Below are 16,299 nucleotides of genomic sequence, written 5' to 3'. Positions count from 1 at the left end.
ATAAGGAACCAGTTAAGGCAAATTATTCAATATTATAATACATTAATTAAATTTTGCAAAAGTATATTTGATGTAACCTTATTGATAAAGATCTAAACAAATGAACCCACAAAAAGAAAATCCTGCAATTCTAGTAATTTTTCCCTTTCAAACTAAGAGGTATCAACAGTCAATTTTATATAAAAACTAATTAGTTATCAAGACTTTGCATAACACAAAATATGAATTATATAAGAAAGAAAACTGATGTGGATACAGAAATTTTAGACCTGATGTGAACTGAACATAAAAAAAAAGAATTTCTGAATGATCATGATAACTACATAAAGAAAATTTTAAACTTAATTAAGATGCACTTCATAAATTCCACACACGTGTTTGCTTTTAATAGCAATACAAATTTATTGAATGGTATCTTTGGAGAACCACTTTCCATCAATTATAAAACCATGATTTGAGTACTGTATTCACATCAATATTTATATCAAAAATTCAATACTGCCTTACATCAAATTATTTGTTACAAGAACTCTGAAACTAATTAAAATCAATCATGGTCTATTTTTGTTAAAAACTTAATGTAAACTTAAAATATTATTTCAGATGCACAATTGATTTAATAGCTCTGTGCCACTGAGTCAAAAACAGCATTAATTTTACCACCTTTATAACAAAAAATTTTTCAGTTTTGCTAAGGTTTAATTTGTGAGAAAAATGATCTATGAAGAAAACATTTTTATGCTATTTAAATTAACAGTGTTTCTTTAAGTATAAAATAGTGATCAATGAATATTTCTTTGGTTTAGAATGGTGAATGGTACAACAGCATGAATTACTTTTAAGGTAGACAAAAGCCAAATAAAACATGCTCTTTTTTTTTTTTTTCCCTGTCACAAACCAAAATAAAGCTGAACAGAGATAATCAAGAATGCCTTGTCTTTGCTTAAATGTGCATGAACAAAGGCTTAGTATGAACTGAAGTGTTTGTGATCAATAGGTGCAGATGTTCAATAAGGTTATATACTAATTAAACTTAAATTTTTCTTGAATAAAAGATATTAGAGGCACTTCATTCAAGTAACATTTATAACACTTCAATGCTAACATGACAAAAAACCCAATTAGACTCTGGCTGATTATAAGGGGTAATTACCCTTAATCTTGATTAGATTTGCAATACTGATTCATTAGTATAACTTTCAGGAGGAATGCAATTTTACCTGTTTGTGTTACTACAGAAATGTACAATTATTTATATGTATATATATATGTATGTATGTATGTATATGTGTATGTATGTATATGTGTACATACACACACATACATACATATATATATGTTCATACATAATACACATATACAATACATGCACACTGACTGATATATATATATATATATCAATCAGTGTGTGTGTGTATATATATATATATATATATATATTTAGACCACTGTTATTTATCTCTCACTCCCCCCCCCCTCTCTCTGCATGCAGACACATACATAAACACATACACACATGTACATACATATATATACATATTATACATACGTACATACATATATTTTATTATATATATATATATATATATATATATATATATATATATATATATATATATATATAAAAATTCACAGTTCTAAACATTTTGTGCTTCATATATCACTACAAATGATGTGAGTGGTAACACAAACAAGGCTTTTGTATGTTATGTACACAACTGTTCTGGTTCTATTCAGCCATTAACTATCATGACTACCATCACATACCTGAACACCAACAGCCAATTAACATTGAGCAATGTCCTTAACAATGAGCAATACTGGCATATCAGTGATAGCAATACTAAACTCAAGTTCCTGTATGTGCTTTGACTTGCTTTATCATAACAGCTGTGATTGAAAAATACACAATCAGCACACACAGAACTTTTGCCGAAGAAGCTTTTTCTGTACAGAGTGAGCAATGGATGATATGTTTCCTAAGGCCTCTCCTGACTCAGGCATGATGCTGTACGAAAACACAGCAGTTCTTTGAACGATGAAGAGCATTTCCTCTCTCCTTTCATGACTAGCAGAAAATAGTTCCACTTCTTCAATTAAGCAGCATTTTCATGCCTAAACAGATTAGGAATACAGAAGTGGAAGAAGGCAAACAACAATTCGGTATTCACACAAACTAACATAGTAAATATTATATATTCATACAAGCAATCAGTTCACGACAAATCTCATTATACTGTAGACTATCTCCAGATATTCTTCTCATTTTTAACCTTTTGTCATCTGGGTGTGGCCCTTCATAAACTTCTAATTCAATTTGCACTCCTGCAGGGTGTTCCACAGCTAGTCCTCTCTCTGAAGGCTGCAACATAAGAGATAGTCCACGAACTATTGGATCCAACTGCTGCTGAATTTCTCTTAATATGTCAGCTTCGCAGGTGAAGGACTGCTCCTTAGTAGGCAGTGACACATGAACACTACCACTGGGAGTCTTGTGCAATTCCCGAAAGGCAGACTTTTTATTCCAGGCTGCATATGATTGTTTGGAGGACCACTGTTGAGAAGTTGGATCACTACATGAAGTATGTTGGCCAAGTCCTGTGCCTCCTGTTCTCTTGCCACCTCCAGGTGATGTCACATGACCTGTTGGAGGAAAAGTCTGTCTGAGGTGCTTGGCATGAACGTAAGATTGTCGTATGGAATGTTTAGTAGCCCATCGAAGTAATGACTTGGAGGAACTACTACTTGAATATTCTACAGAGTCTTCAGCCTCTTTACTCATATTGCACCTGGAACCTATCCTAATTACTCCACTACTGCTACTGATGGTATCAGTGGAATCTACCTGAACAGTCTGAGTAGCAGAACACTGAGTTAGTTCTGGTGGTGAAAATGTTCGTGGAGTTTGCTGGGCAATTTCTGCCATAAATGGATCAGAGTAAGTCATAGTTGGTGACATAGTCACATGGCCTGTCTCATCTGTAATGCTAATTTGAGGAAAGATCCTCTGCCTACAGGATGGAGAAGCTAATGGACTATCATTACCAGATACAACAGATAATACAGTATCACTACCACCAGACACTGGAGTATGTTCAGTAGCATCTTCTTGTATCATGCCAAGATTTGGAAAAGCTGGAGGAGAACCACTTCGTATCTGTTGAAATGCCTGTATTCGAGGGTACACTGAAGCAACATGTGTGGGCGATTCTGGAAAACTGGATGGTGGTGAAGTACTTGTTGGTGACGTAATACTAGTTACTCCTGCATATGTAGGGGATATATTTGTAGCTGTTTCCATAGGATACAGTGGTGGAGCTGGAGGTGGACTACTGTGATGTGGTGTTGATAGTGCTTGAACTCTCTGAAAAGATTGTAAAGGGCCTTCTTGAACACTGTAGCCAACTGGACTTCCTCTATTTTGAAGATGGAGTTTTTGCAGATGTTGAGTAAGAGTTGCTGAGCTGGTACTACAAGAATGTGCTTCATGAATGGGTGAGCCAGCAATGGAAGGAGGTGAAGATACAGAAGTCATATAAAGTGAGGGTTGCAAATGTACCATCTGCTGAATATGGATGGAATGTTGCCTTTGCATTTCTGCAGAGACTTGGTAATCTGCCACTCCACAGTGTTGTTGCTGAAAGAAAGGGAGAGAAGATTATAAGAAAGCAATTTCAATAATATTTCTTAATTAAATTTTAAAAGGATTAAAAGGATATTATGTGGAGTACTTCTAGGTAAAAATGTTTAATAAAGACACTTTACAACAGGAAGTACTTTAATTAGATTATTGGTACAAAAGAGACAACTAATACAACCATATCCAAAACAGTACTAAAACTAAAACAAAGTTGGCTGCATTTCGAATTTAAATCTCAAAATTTATCTTTGGGTATGGATTTTTGGTTTTGGAAGAATTTATAACTTGACTCGGGAGACAAAACTATACCACAGGATATATATCACTCTGTTTGGTCTCTCCCATGGTACAGTACATCATTGCTCTTTCTGCACCTGAAAAAAGTGCAATGATGCTATCAGTATTTAGTTTACTCAATGCTTTTATAACCTTAAGGTTTTAAAGCTATTCAATTATGTCTCTATGCAGATGCTGCAATTTATAATGTCATTCTGCTAAAAATATCCTTTTGCAAAATCATAGACATACACTTTTAAAAATTCAAAAAAGGAAACCTTTTAATAAATATCTGGAATGCTCTGGAATGGTGTGTTCTAGCAGTGTCTGAACAATACTTCTAACCTTTCCTCCAAATTAATTCACATTGTATGTTGATGCAGGTAAATTCCACATCTCTTCATGAAATGCAATAAACTGTATCTTAACGTTCTTTGCTTTGTTTATTTCTTTACATATTTTTTTATTCTATTTAATTACATAGCTGGCAATTCCAAAATATTTACAAAATATAATATTCATTCCATGAACTGGTTGAAGCTGATTATACTGCATCAAGCCAACTCTGAATTGACTATCACAGTGGTCATATCAGATTAAAAGATTAACAGATCGAAGTAACCCAGTCTTCTTTCACAAACAAATTCTCTTAAAAAACTTTAACACAATTTAAGTTAACATTAACCTTTTTTTTTAATAAAAAACACAAGTACAATATACAACACAGCACAAACAACCTGATAACAATCATTTTAAAAGGTTGAAAAGAAGTTAAATCTTTACTATAAAAATCAAATATGAAAACACACCTGTACTGAATGATACTGTGTATAAAGTACATATATAGTCTTTCACCCAAATGGTGTAAAAATGTAGCAGAAAGAGTTATTATACTGAGACTAAGTGTGAGCAGAGCCACTGTACAGAGACTTTTAAGCATACATTGTTAAATATTAAATATAATATCAACAAGTATCTTCTGTTTTCTCAACCTTCCCAGTACAAGGGCTGTAATACCTTTCATGTTTTGGGCTTTCACATAAAAAAAATAATAAAAATAAAAAAAAAAACAATTATTCAGTGAGTCCCTAATTGAAAAAAATAAAACATCTGCATATTTGAAAAATAACAGATTTGCCTAAAACTGAAAGAAAATTAAACTTATCACAAAACTGGAAATGATAATTGGGGAAACCTCTGGCTAAATTGGAGGAGATGTTAAGTATGCATTTTTGCTTTCTTGCTCTTTCCTTCAGAATTATGTGGAGATTTCTGTGCTTCCTAAAATGGAGTTTTCAAGACTAATCAAGATGTGGACTAATCATTGCTTTATACAATGGGGTAATCACGCCTTTCCCCATGCTGAAAAAGTTCCTGTTTATCACTGACAAAATCCAATTAGCTATCCTAGCAGTCTAATCTCTCAGAGAAGTGCATGTCCAGACTGTACATTTGCTTATAGGTCTTTGTAAGTTTTGGCTATCTTGAGTTTGTTGCTACCCAAATGTTACTCTGGGATTACTGATATCCAAATACTTGTCTGCCTAGTTTATTCAGATCTTCTTCATGCAGAATAGCCTGATTGTCCACCTCAGCAAACTTAGACATATGACCCTCAGCAGGCATTTTAACCCCCCTCGATTGTCTGCATATCTTCCCCACCCATATGAACAGTTTTCTGAACTGCTTATCAGTGTCTTGATACTGTCCACAGATATTTTTTGCACCTCTTCTATGTAAATAAAACAAGCAGTTGCACTTTATGTTTGTTAATTCTGATTATACTTTGCTAGAGTTACCAAGATCACAGCAAATAAATCTGATGAATCTGAAGTATAGACAGTCCCCAACTTATTATTATTAGTACTGAAAAATGATGGAAGGAGCCAAGCTTATGCTGCAGCAGCAGCAGCATCATCATCATCAACAACACTCCTTACATCAATTGCCCATCCCATCCTTCCTCAATTTAAATTTAAGCTACCTCATGTCTAAGCAAGAGGAAGGATGTCATCAACATTTAGATTGCTCAATCCATTCAAAGCCTTAAACACCTCAATCAGATCTCCTCATAGATGCCCAAATTCCGAATGCTGCAATTTTTAAAACTGAAATCTTTCTTGGTAAGGTACCATCTTAGTTCTCCTTGCTAATTTTGTTGGCCTTCTTCACATCCATTCCAAAAGATTCAAATCCTTCCTGAAATGAGGCTTCCAGACTTGTATGCAGTACTCAAGATGTAGCCTAACCATTGCCTTATGCAACAGAATAATCACAACCTTATCACTACTGGCAAAATTCCTGTATATCATTGACAAAACCCTATGAACTGTTCTAAGCAGCCTGTCTGCACTGTTCATAGAAGGCCATGTCTGACTATACAATTATCCTCAAGTGTTTTTTGTTCTACACTATCCACAGTGTGACACCACACGGGTATGTTATTCTGGAATTACTACTACCCATAGGCAGCACCTTGCATTTGTCGGTGTAAAACTTCAATTACCACTTCTCAGCCCATCTGTCCAAGTTTTCTAGATCTTGTTGCACTATCCCGATTACTGTCTAACTATCCTACCAAACTTTGTGTTACCTGCAAATTTAGACGTTAAGTCTGATATTTCAGACTTAATTTCTTAATGCCTTCACCAAAACCATTAATAAATACTGTGTATGCCACTTATTTTTTATTTTGCCCCGTCTGCCAGGGGCAAAAGTTAAAAAAATTAAATTTTCTGTTTATACTTCGGGACAACCAAACGGTCAGAGGAGTTCACAAGATAGACAGAATACAAGAACCAGCACCGTATTCAGCAGTCACGGGTTTGAACCCTGGTCACTCAAGGCACGTGTACTTATGCACATGTGTGTCTGACCACTCTGCTACGGCAGCCTTGTTGATGAAGTAGAGCAAATATCATCTTTTAAGGGCACAAAGGGTGATATTGTTGTACACACTGGCACTAATGACATTAAGAGTAGAAAATCTGCGGACTTACTTAACAACTACAGGTCAATATTGAAAAAATATCGCGTTAGGGTTAAATTTGAAAGTGTCTGCAGTTCTGAACATACACAATAAGGAGGGAGTATATGATGAGAGACTTTTCAATCAATTCAGCCATGGAGAGATTGTGCAAGCTCATGGGATAGATTTTTCTCAGTGTGTTCTGTGCTTATTGTGGTCACTGGTGTCATCATTGCTCCTACAAATTAATGTGTTTTACAGTAGAGCATCAATCCTTTTCTAATTATCAATTTTAATATTTTCTTTATTTGTTTTCAATGGTTCGTATGGATTTCCAGAAGCATTATGATAGTGTCATTTTTATTGTTGTCTTTCTTGAAGAAATAGTGACAGTTAAATAGCAGTATTTTATATTGTTTCATTTTAATATTTTTTTCTGTCTGTTTCCACCTGTACACATTTCTGTTCAGCAACAATAAACAATGCTGAAGAATTGCTTTCTTGTTTCATTGGTTATGGTTATTGGTTTAGCTGAGTTCCTAAGTGAACACAATAAGCAGTGTCCACTTTGTGGGGAAAAAAAAAAAGCCATGGCTCCAGCACTGAACCCTGTCCACGAAGAGCAGTGTCCATTAATAACCATGCTCTGTCTTCTGCCACTCAACCGTCCTTTTACCCAGAGCAGTAAAAAGTAAATTGCAGCCATTATCAACCCACTGGATGGAAGCCTCCTCAACAATTCATGCTGAGGGAAATGGACCATAATCTGGCATGCTAGTCCAGTGCGAGTTGGCAGATCAACCGTATTTAGCAGTCAGGGGCTTGAACCCCGGTTTACTCAAAGAGCGTGTGCCACTGCACTCCCACTCCTGACCACTCGGCTATGGAGGCCCACACTTCTCCAACATATATAGTTATCTTTCATATGGTATAGTATTTGATTTTTTTTAAAATTTGATTTTGGTTTTTCAGATTGGTCAGACAAGATTGCCCTTTATCAAATCCACGCTGCGACTTCAGTATAGCAGCATTTCTGTCTAGATGATCCTACATTACTTCTGTAATCATTTACACCATTGCTTTTCCGAGAACAGAAGTCAAACCTACAGGTTTGTAATTATTCACTTCACCCCCACCTCCCAGGAATTGGGGGATATGATTGCACAGCTTCAGTTAATTCATAGGAATTTGCTCTGAATTGGCTAAAATATTGCTGAACTCATTTAATGCTTCTCTTAATATAATTGGATAGATCCCATCCATTCATGTTTATTTTCATTTAGCTTCAACAATTTTTCCTCTTTTCTCTCTGTTATTATAAAATCATTTATCTACCTGTAATTTGATATACTTTTGGTAGGCACCTCCGTAGCCAGGTGGGAAGGAGCAGCAGTGTGTAGCACACGCTTCTTGATTAGACCGGGGTTCGAGCCCGTCACCACCAAATATAGAGGATGCGGAAAGGTCAGGGAATGACCACCGCATATCCCGGAGCAATATGGCCTTAGTTGCTAATGCTCCTAAAAACCAAAAAATAACAATAACAATACTTTTGGCATCCCCATCTGTAGAAAATTCCTCACGTGTAAATGTAGATGTGAAATATCTATTCAGTTTGTCAGCAGCCTGAGCAGGAATATCAATAGTTATACCATTCATATGTAGTGGATCAATGTGATTCATCCTTTTCTTTCTAGATGATACATAAATAAAGAAGTCTTTGCTACCTTTCTTTGCATTTTTCATGAGAATTCTCTGAGGTAAACTCCTCTTTTTATTTTACAAAATTATTATCAACGTAGAAAGTATTGAGTATTACAGCTCTGATTCATATTAGATAGTATGAATCAGAGCTGAGTATTACAGTTCTGATTCATACTATCTAATATGAGAATTCTCATAATCTGCCTCAGTTTGCCTAACCCACTTTGTGACTTGATTGCAGATTACTTTTTACCTACTGTTTGTTTTTGTCCCTCCTAATAATTTATACACATCCTGCATTTTAATTCGCTGCTACCACAAGTCTCATCAGTTCATCTGTCATCCATTAAGTCTAAACTTTGAAGAGTATCTCTTATTTGATATAAAAATCCTGGTAGCTTCTACAATCATGTCCCTGAATAATTCCCATTTAAAATTTTTTTGTGGCAACATCATCAGTTGGTTCCACTGAATAGATTTCAAAAACTGTCTGAGACCACTGTAGTCATCTTTATGAAAAAAAGCCCTTCCCTTTGCCCTTGACAATAGTTACATCTTTTGAGTAAATTCCTCATCAATATACTGTGATCACTGCCATTTATTGGTTCTTTCATCTGCAGATTATTAATGCAAGAAGAGTCACTGCTGATAATCAGATCAAGAATATTGCCATCTCTCATTGCCTCTCTGTGTGTTGGTGTAGAAAACAGTCATCCTATAAAGTTTCCTGTGTACATGACTGTCTCTGGCCACCTCCATTGACTGGGTGCATTTCCTTATATTCTGTGTGCTTCTTAACTAAGAGTATACTCATCCACACCTCCCATCTTATGTGTTCTATCTGTATGCATTGTACATCCCACATTCAAATTCAGCATCCCTTATGTCTGAGTGGAACCACATCTCTAATATCCATTCAATGCCTGTTTTTGATGACTTAACCAGTACTTCAAATTAATTAAATTTGTTTATATGCACTTAGCATTAGTGTACACATAAATACCCTGACACAGCCCATGTATTACGAGAACCCCCAGCAGGCTTTGTAATCCCCAACACCTTGCTTTCCAGGCTGATCCATGTCTGTACAGAAATAGTGAGAGAATCACTTACACCCCTTTCTGTGGCTGCTTTTAATCTAATTGTCTGTATTCCTCCCCACAAGCTAACAGTTTTCCAACTACCCTAACACTGGCTTTATAGCATCAGCAAAATTCTATTTAAGTGTATCCTATCCCTGTGATTCTACCCCACGAGCCTTGCAGAATCTATGTAGGGTGAATCAATTTATAAGGCTGTCATCGTGTCTAGGCAGAATCACACACTTTCAAATTTAATCCTCAAGAAAGATAATCCAAGATTAGACACTGGTTCTAACAGCCAACATAATGTGCTCATACATACATATTTAAGCATGTGTCTGAGGCTATGAGGTATCTGTGGTGGGATATTTCCAGAATATTCCTGCCTTGTTTCGTGCTAATTTTCCATTATGGGGTAGCGAGGTTTCTGATGAGAGTAATAATGCTAAAAAAATTTTTTTGCTGCTTCTGCAATGGAAGTGGTTAATGTAGAAGGACATCCGCCCACACAACTGACTGTGCATGAGCAGTCGTATATAGATCTTACAATTGCTACTGGTGCAGTTAAAACTAAGATTAGAAATTGGAAAGGAGTAGAGAGATACAACTAGTGACCATCGCAGCTTCTCTTTCAAGATATATACACAAGATGAAATTCGAGAGGTGTATGACGATAGTAGATTTCTTGTTAAAAATGCTATGTGGAATAAGTTTAATGATAAGTACTTAGGATTAATATCTGATGTTGACTGGCCAAGTTTGACTTCTCAAGAATATGTAAGGACACTTACTGATGTGTTGCTAAAACCTTGTAAAGTATCAACTTCATCAACTTCAATTCTGTCAGCAGTGCTAAAATAAATAGTTGAGGGTGTTTCATAAAGGAGCAGGGATCTTGAGGTCCATGGAGTTCAGTATTTAAAATATTGACTAACAAAAGGTACTTAGCTGATGTCTCGTGTACCATTGGCAACAAGAATAATCAAATTTTAAGTTGGGCTGATTCTGTGAGCATGGTCTTAGATGATCTCTTTCTGGAGGATATAAATTCTGTGGACACCGGAACAAATTCTTATGAAGCATGAAAATGCCTCATATAATTCTGTAAATTGTGAGGAAAATTTTAATGTTGAGGAAGTAGCTGAGGTGATTGACTGCACAAAGAGTGGTCGGTCACTGGGCCTTGACAGAATCGAAGTTGATGTCTTAAAAATTGATGCCAAAGATTTATTTAGATATGTATAATAAGTAGAGTTCGGATTTTTATGACCTTAAAAATGTCAAGATCTGATGAAAATATGTCATTAAATTTAACCAAATATGACCTTAAATATGACTAAAAAATTTACCTTTACGTACCATATAAATGATAATATTTACTTTTTTGTATTCTTTTAAAGTTGTACCACGACTTGTTATACAAATTTCTAACAAGTAATATAATAAAAATATCACAATTTGCGTTTTTTTAATTTTAATTTTGAAATATAAACATTAAAATAATTTTTTTTAAACATACAAAAACCAAAATGCATAGGCTATGGTACTAGGCTACTAATACTTAAGTTGCTAAACACTTTCCATCACATTGCGATATCTGTATCCACTCCAAATGTCTTGGAGTAAATCTCCTTCTATCATCTGCTAATATTTGCTTGTAAGCAGAGAAGGACCACTCAACATCAGAAGATGTGATAGGGGCAAAGTTAAACGCTTTAATTCTTCCACTGGGAGCTAGAGGAAGTCCTTAAACGGCCATATCCTCTAAAACTTGGGAAATTTTGCATATGCGAAAAGCATACCAAACGAACCTCGTGAGGTACAGAAATGATGAAGGAAACAAAACCGACACAACAACGGAATCAAAACGGTACAGAGGGACTTCATTCAAAAATGGCAACATAGCACTGGCTGCCTTGATACAGATGCATCACTGCGAAAGGTGAATCTAGCAACAGTTGCATGATTAGTTTTATCCAGAACATTTGACGCAAGGAGATACGATTTAGATGGTTCATCTGAATCAAGCTTTCCAACAATAAAATTAGCTATATCCTTCACAATTCTGCTTCCAATATCTTCGCAAATATTGTTTAGACACTGCAAGTAATAAGTAAATAAATAAATCATCATCATCATGAACTTGCTCCGGCTTAGGTCTTTTAAGACCTGTTCCGGTGTAGCTCTTGGAGGTGGTCTTGATCTCGCCATCGTTGTCTTGGTTGACCAACACCTCTCTTGCCTGAAGGTTTGTAGTTAAAGGCTAATTTTGGAATCCAGTCTGGGTTCATTCTTTCTATGTGGCTGATCCATTTATCCTAATACCGTTTTATGTCATTTTCTGTGTTATCTTCTTTTAATTTCTTGTGGATATCTAAATTTCTTTGGTGGTCTAGTCTTGTAAAGCCTAATAATGGTCTTAAAAATCTCATTTGTGCTGCTTCTAGTTTGTGTGCATCTTTCTTATTTATGACCCAAGTCTCACAGCTGTAGAAGAGGGCTGGTTTTGAAGTGATGTTGTGCAGTCGTAATTTTGTTTCGATTGTCATTTGTTTTCCGAAGTGGCGTTTAATTGTTCCATTCATTTTATTATATTTTTGTAGTTTAGTGTGGATGTCTTTTCCTTCATTTGATATTAAATTTCCAAATAGGTGAAGTCAGATATTTGTTCTATTATTTTATCATCAATAACAATTTTGACTCTTTCTATGTGTTTTCCACATAATCCCATTGATTTTGTTTTTGAGGTGGAGATTTTCATCTCAAACGTTTTACCTATTTTATTAAGTTCATTTGCTGCTATCTGTAGTTCATCTTCGGATTTTGCAATTATAACTTGATCATCAGCATATAATATAGTTTGGCTTTTATTCCTGCTGTTCAGTTGTATTCCTTTGTTAATTGTTTGTTTCCATTCGTTAAGAATTTTATTGATGTAGATATGAAATAAATTTGGTGTCAGTCCACATCCTTGTTTGACTCCTTTATTGGTGTTAATTGGGTCTGATAGTTGGCCATTAGAATATTTTATACAGACTTTTGAGTTTTTATATAGGCTTTGGATCGCTTTCTGGAGTTTGAGTTGGGATATTTTCTTCACGTAGAATATGCCAAAGTTTTTCCCAGTTTACACTGTCATATGCTTTTTCATAATCAATAAAGAGCAGAAATGTTGGTAGATTGAATTCTCTTTTCTCCAAAATTTGTTGTAGTGAGAAATGGCATCTATTGTGCTTCTCCCTTTTCTGAACCCACATTGTTCTTCTTCTAAGAATTGTTCACTGTATTTATTAAGTTTATTCTTTAGTATATTAGAGTATAGCTTTGCAGTAGTTGACAGCAGTATTATCCCTCTGTAGTTGTTAGGGTTATTTCTGGAGCCTTTTTTTGTGTAAATTGATTACTATTCCTGTTTCCCAATCTTTGGGTATGATGTTAAATAATTTTAATAGTGCGTTTTTTAGTAAGGTGGCCCCATATTTAAATAGTTCTACATTCAAATTGTCTATGCCTGGGCTTTTTCGGTTTTTTGATTTTTGTAGTATTAACTCTAGTTCTTCCATTGTTATATTTTCTTCATCTTTGGTTACAACAGATTCATCTTCCAATTCCCTGGGTTATACCATAGTTTGGAATAGTGTTGCTTCCATTCTGCTTGGGAGATGGAGTTGGTTTTTATTTGATTATTTGTGTCTAGTTGTAATTTCTTAAAAATTTTAAAACCTCTTCTCTGTGGGCCCATGATATCACGTTCTAAAGATTTAACAAATTTATCCCAGTCATCTCGTCGGATTCTTCTGGTTAGTTTTCTGACTTCTGCTCTAAGCTTTTTATATTTTATGTGTAGATGTAGGTTTTTAGTTTGTAGGAACAGTTTATAGGTCTTTTTTTTTCTCATTGATTGTTTGTTTCAATTTTTTATTCCAAGTTCTTAGCCAGTTTTTATTTTTTATAGGTTTATATCCAAGACTAAATAAATAAATAAATTAATTAATTAAAATATAGCCTACACATTTAGTCTTTTGGATTTTATTAAATAATAAATTATTTAATAAAATCAATGAGAGCATACCGATTTATAGCAGTCCTCAAGGTAATTTTTCCGTAACGTTGATTCTTCAGGAATTTTTTGGGAGCAGTATTTTTCCAAGAAGCTTTTCAAGACCAGATTGTTTACTTTGTTCCAAGGAACGTTTACGGCAACCATTGCTTGGCATAAATCAGCAAAGAATGGATCTGGAGTTTTTTGGTTTTCTGCAGTAAGCAGCTGCTGTGTAGTATGCACCTGTGAAATTCTCCTTCTCCTTAAGTATGCTTCATGCAAAGCAGTAACATTATGCTGTTGTAATTGGGATACTTTCATGCACGGAACCTTAAAAATGTATTTATATATTTATTTAAGATTATTTATAAAAATTATTATTATTTTCCGATTTATATGAAAAAACTAAATATGCATGAGCATTAAATTTGGAATGTCCATATATCGAATCATCCAAAAATAAAAATTATGATAGACTATTACCAGGTAATTAATTAATTTACTTAAATAAATTAAGCAACAAGGCATAATATTTAAGAGTTTAAGATTCTATATAATATTGGTGTAGGTAGTAGTAGTAGTGGCATGTGATGCAAGAAAGCAAGTGTTGAGATTATGCAGCATCAGCCAAAAAAAAAAAAAAAAAAAAAAAATCACACCATTCCCTCCAAATGCCTGTCCAGTTCCTCCTTAAATTTATTTAACCTGTCAACTTCCACAACGACAGATGGAAGTTTGTTCCAGCAATTAACCACCCGCTGGCTAAAGGCAAATTTCCACACATCTATTCTACATCTGTCCTTTCTTAATTTGAATTTGTGCCCCCTTAGGTTCGTAATCTGAACAAGTGGAAGGATCCCATCAGAATTCAGCGTACTCAACCCATTCAAGGCCTTATACACCTCAATCAGATCATTGCGCAGGTGCCTAGTCTCCAGCCACTGCAATTTGCAGAACTTAAGCCTCTCTTGGTAAGAGGATCCCTTCATTCCCCTCACCAATCTTGTTGCCCTTCTCTGTACACGCTCAAGTAAATCTACATCCTTCCTAAAATGAGGCCTCCAGACCTGTACGCAGTACTCAAGGCATGGCCCGACCATTGCCTTATACAGAGGGACAATCACCTCCTTCTCCCTGCTAGCAAAATTCCTATATATCATTGACAAAACCCCATGACCTGCCCTGGCAGCCTGTCTGCATTGCTCAGAAAACTTCATATCTGACTGCACAATTACTCCCAGGTCGTTTTCATTTTCTACCACCTTAAGTGTAGTACCGCACAGTTGGTACGTTTCTCTGGGGTTACTTCTACCCATATGCAGTATATGGGTAGAAGATACACTATAGATAACTCTTAAAGAACAACTATGATAGTAGTGTGAAAGGCATCATTTCGTCTGTATCTCATATTGTGCTCTTCCTTCAAAACGAGTTGCCCATGTGTTGCACTACCTCCAATAAGTATTGCTTCACTAACAGAGAAGACTGTTATTACTTATCTTACCACCACCCACCGACGAAAAGCCAACTAGCTTTGAAACGGTGCTGTCTGGGTGATGGTACTCACTGAGAATAAGTAACGATATTTTTCTCTATTAGTGAAGCGTTACTTATTCGAGGTAGTGCAATACATGGGCAACTCGTTGTGAAGGAAGAGCACAATATGAGATACAGACAAAATGATGCATTTCACGCCTATCGTAGTTGTTCTTTAAGAGTTATCTATGGTATCTACACCGATATTATATTTATTAATAAATTTCCATACCTCTTTATGCATGCATTGCAATATATTATTTTTCCATCCGTTTGGTATGTATCTTTAGACTCTTCTACAAAAGAAATCCATTTTCTAAAGAGCTCAATTTTGCTTGATTTTGGCTTCATTTCACCAATTCGTTGAACTCAATATAAGGTGAAACTACTGTAAACTTCTAAATTATAGCTAAAATTACACTACGGTGTGGTTGTGAGTGACTAAAGAGTGAATTAAAATAATTTTGGGATTTAGCCGCTCGTGCTCGCCCACACTGGAATGTGAAATAATTAAATGTAGATTCCAACAGCTTTTTAGAAATATATTTTAAATCAATTTGATAAATAATTTGTCGATTATCGTAAGACGAAATATGAACGTTTTATGCCAACAAGTATAAAATATGCTATTAAATATGATAGTTCATATATTTTTTTAAAATTATGATCTAATGTGTAAAATAGGATGAAATATGAAATTATAAACATGCTTCTTTACGATCGTCAGACCATATAACATGGACACACTAAGTTTCATGCCTTTATGTAAACGAAAAATGAATATGATAATACATAAAAATCCAAACCCTAATAATAAGTATCTCCAGGAGGGTGCTTTCCCCCAGGCTTGGAAAGCGGCACAAGTAAAGTTAATTTTAAAAGGAACTAACAAACTGTTAAACGAAACAAGATCATACCACCCCATTGCTCTTCTTTCTGTATCGGGAAAAACTTATGAATGATTATGCATTAATCGCTTATTGATTAGTTATAATATGAGAGCTATGTCCTCTGAAAACCAATTTGGTTTTAAGAAAGGCGTTGGGACAGA

General features: G+C 35.0%; 1 protein-coding gene across 1 annotated transcript in view; it reads right to left on the bottom strand.

Moving 5' to 3' along the window:
* Window positions 1-1,636: 1,636 nt before the first annotated feature.
* Sik3 (Salt-inducible kinase 3) overlaps window positions 1,637-16,299 on the bottom strand; it is a 474,358-nt gene continuing 459,695 nt past the window's right edge. Inside the window, exon 15 of the mRNA XM_090388735.1 lies at window positions 1,637-3,637. Coding sequence (XP_090244861.1) covers window positions 2,192-3,637 — 1,446 coding nt within the window. The 3' untranslated portion in view covers window positions 1,637-2,191. The remainder of the gene's footprint in view (window positions 3,638-16,299) is intronic.

This window comes from Mastigoproctus giganteus, chromosome 2, assembly GCF_048544385.1.
Source record: "Mastigoproctus giganteus isolate SK-2022 chromosome 2, ASM4854438v1, whole genome shotgun sequence".
In the NCBI taxonomy this organism is placed as follows: Eukaryota; Metazoa; Arthropoda; class Arachnida; order Uropygi; family Thelyphonidae; genus Mastigoproctus; species Mastigoproctus giganteus.
Note: the sequence above shows the minus strand (reverse complement) of the source record. Positions and strands in the feature narration are given on the sequence as shown.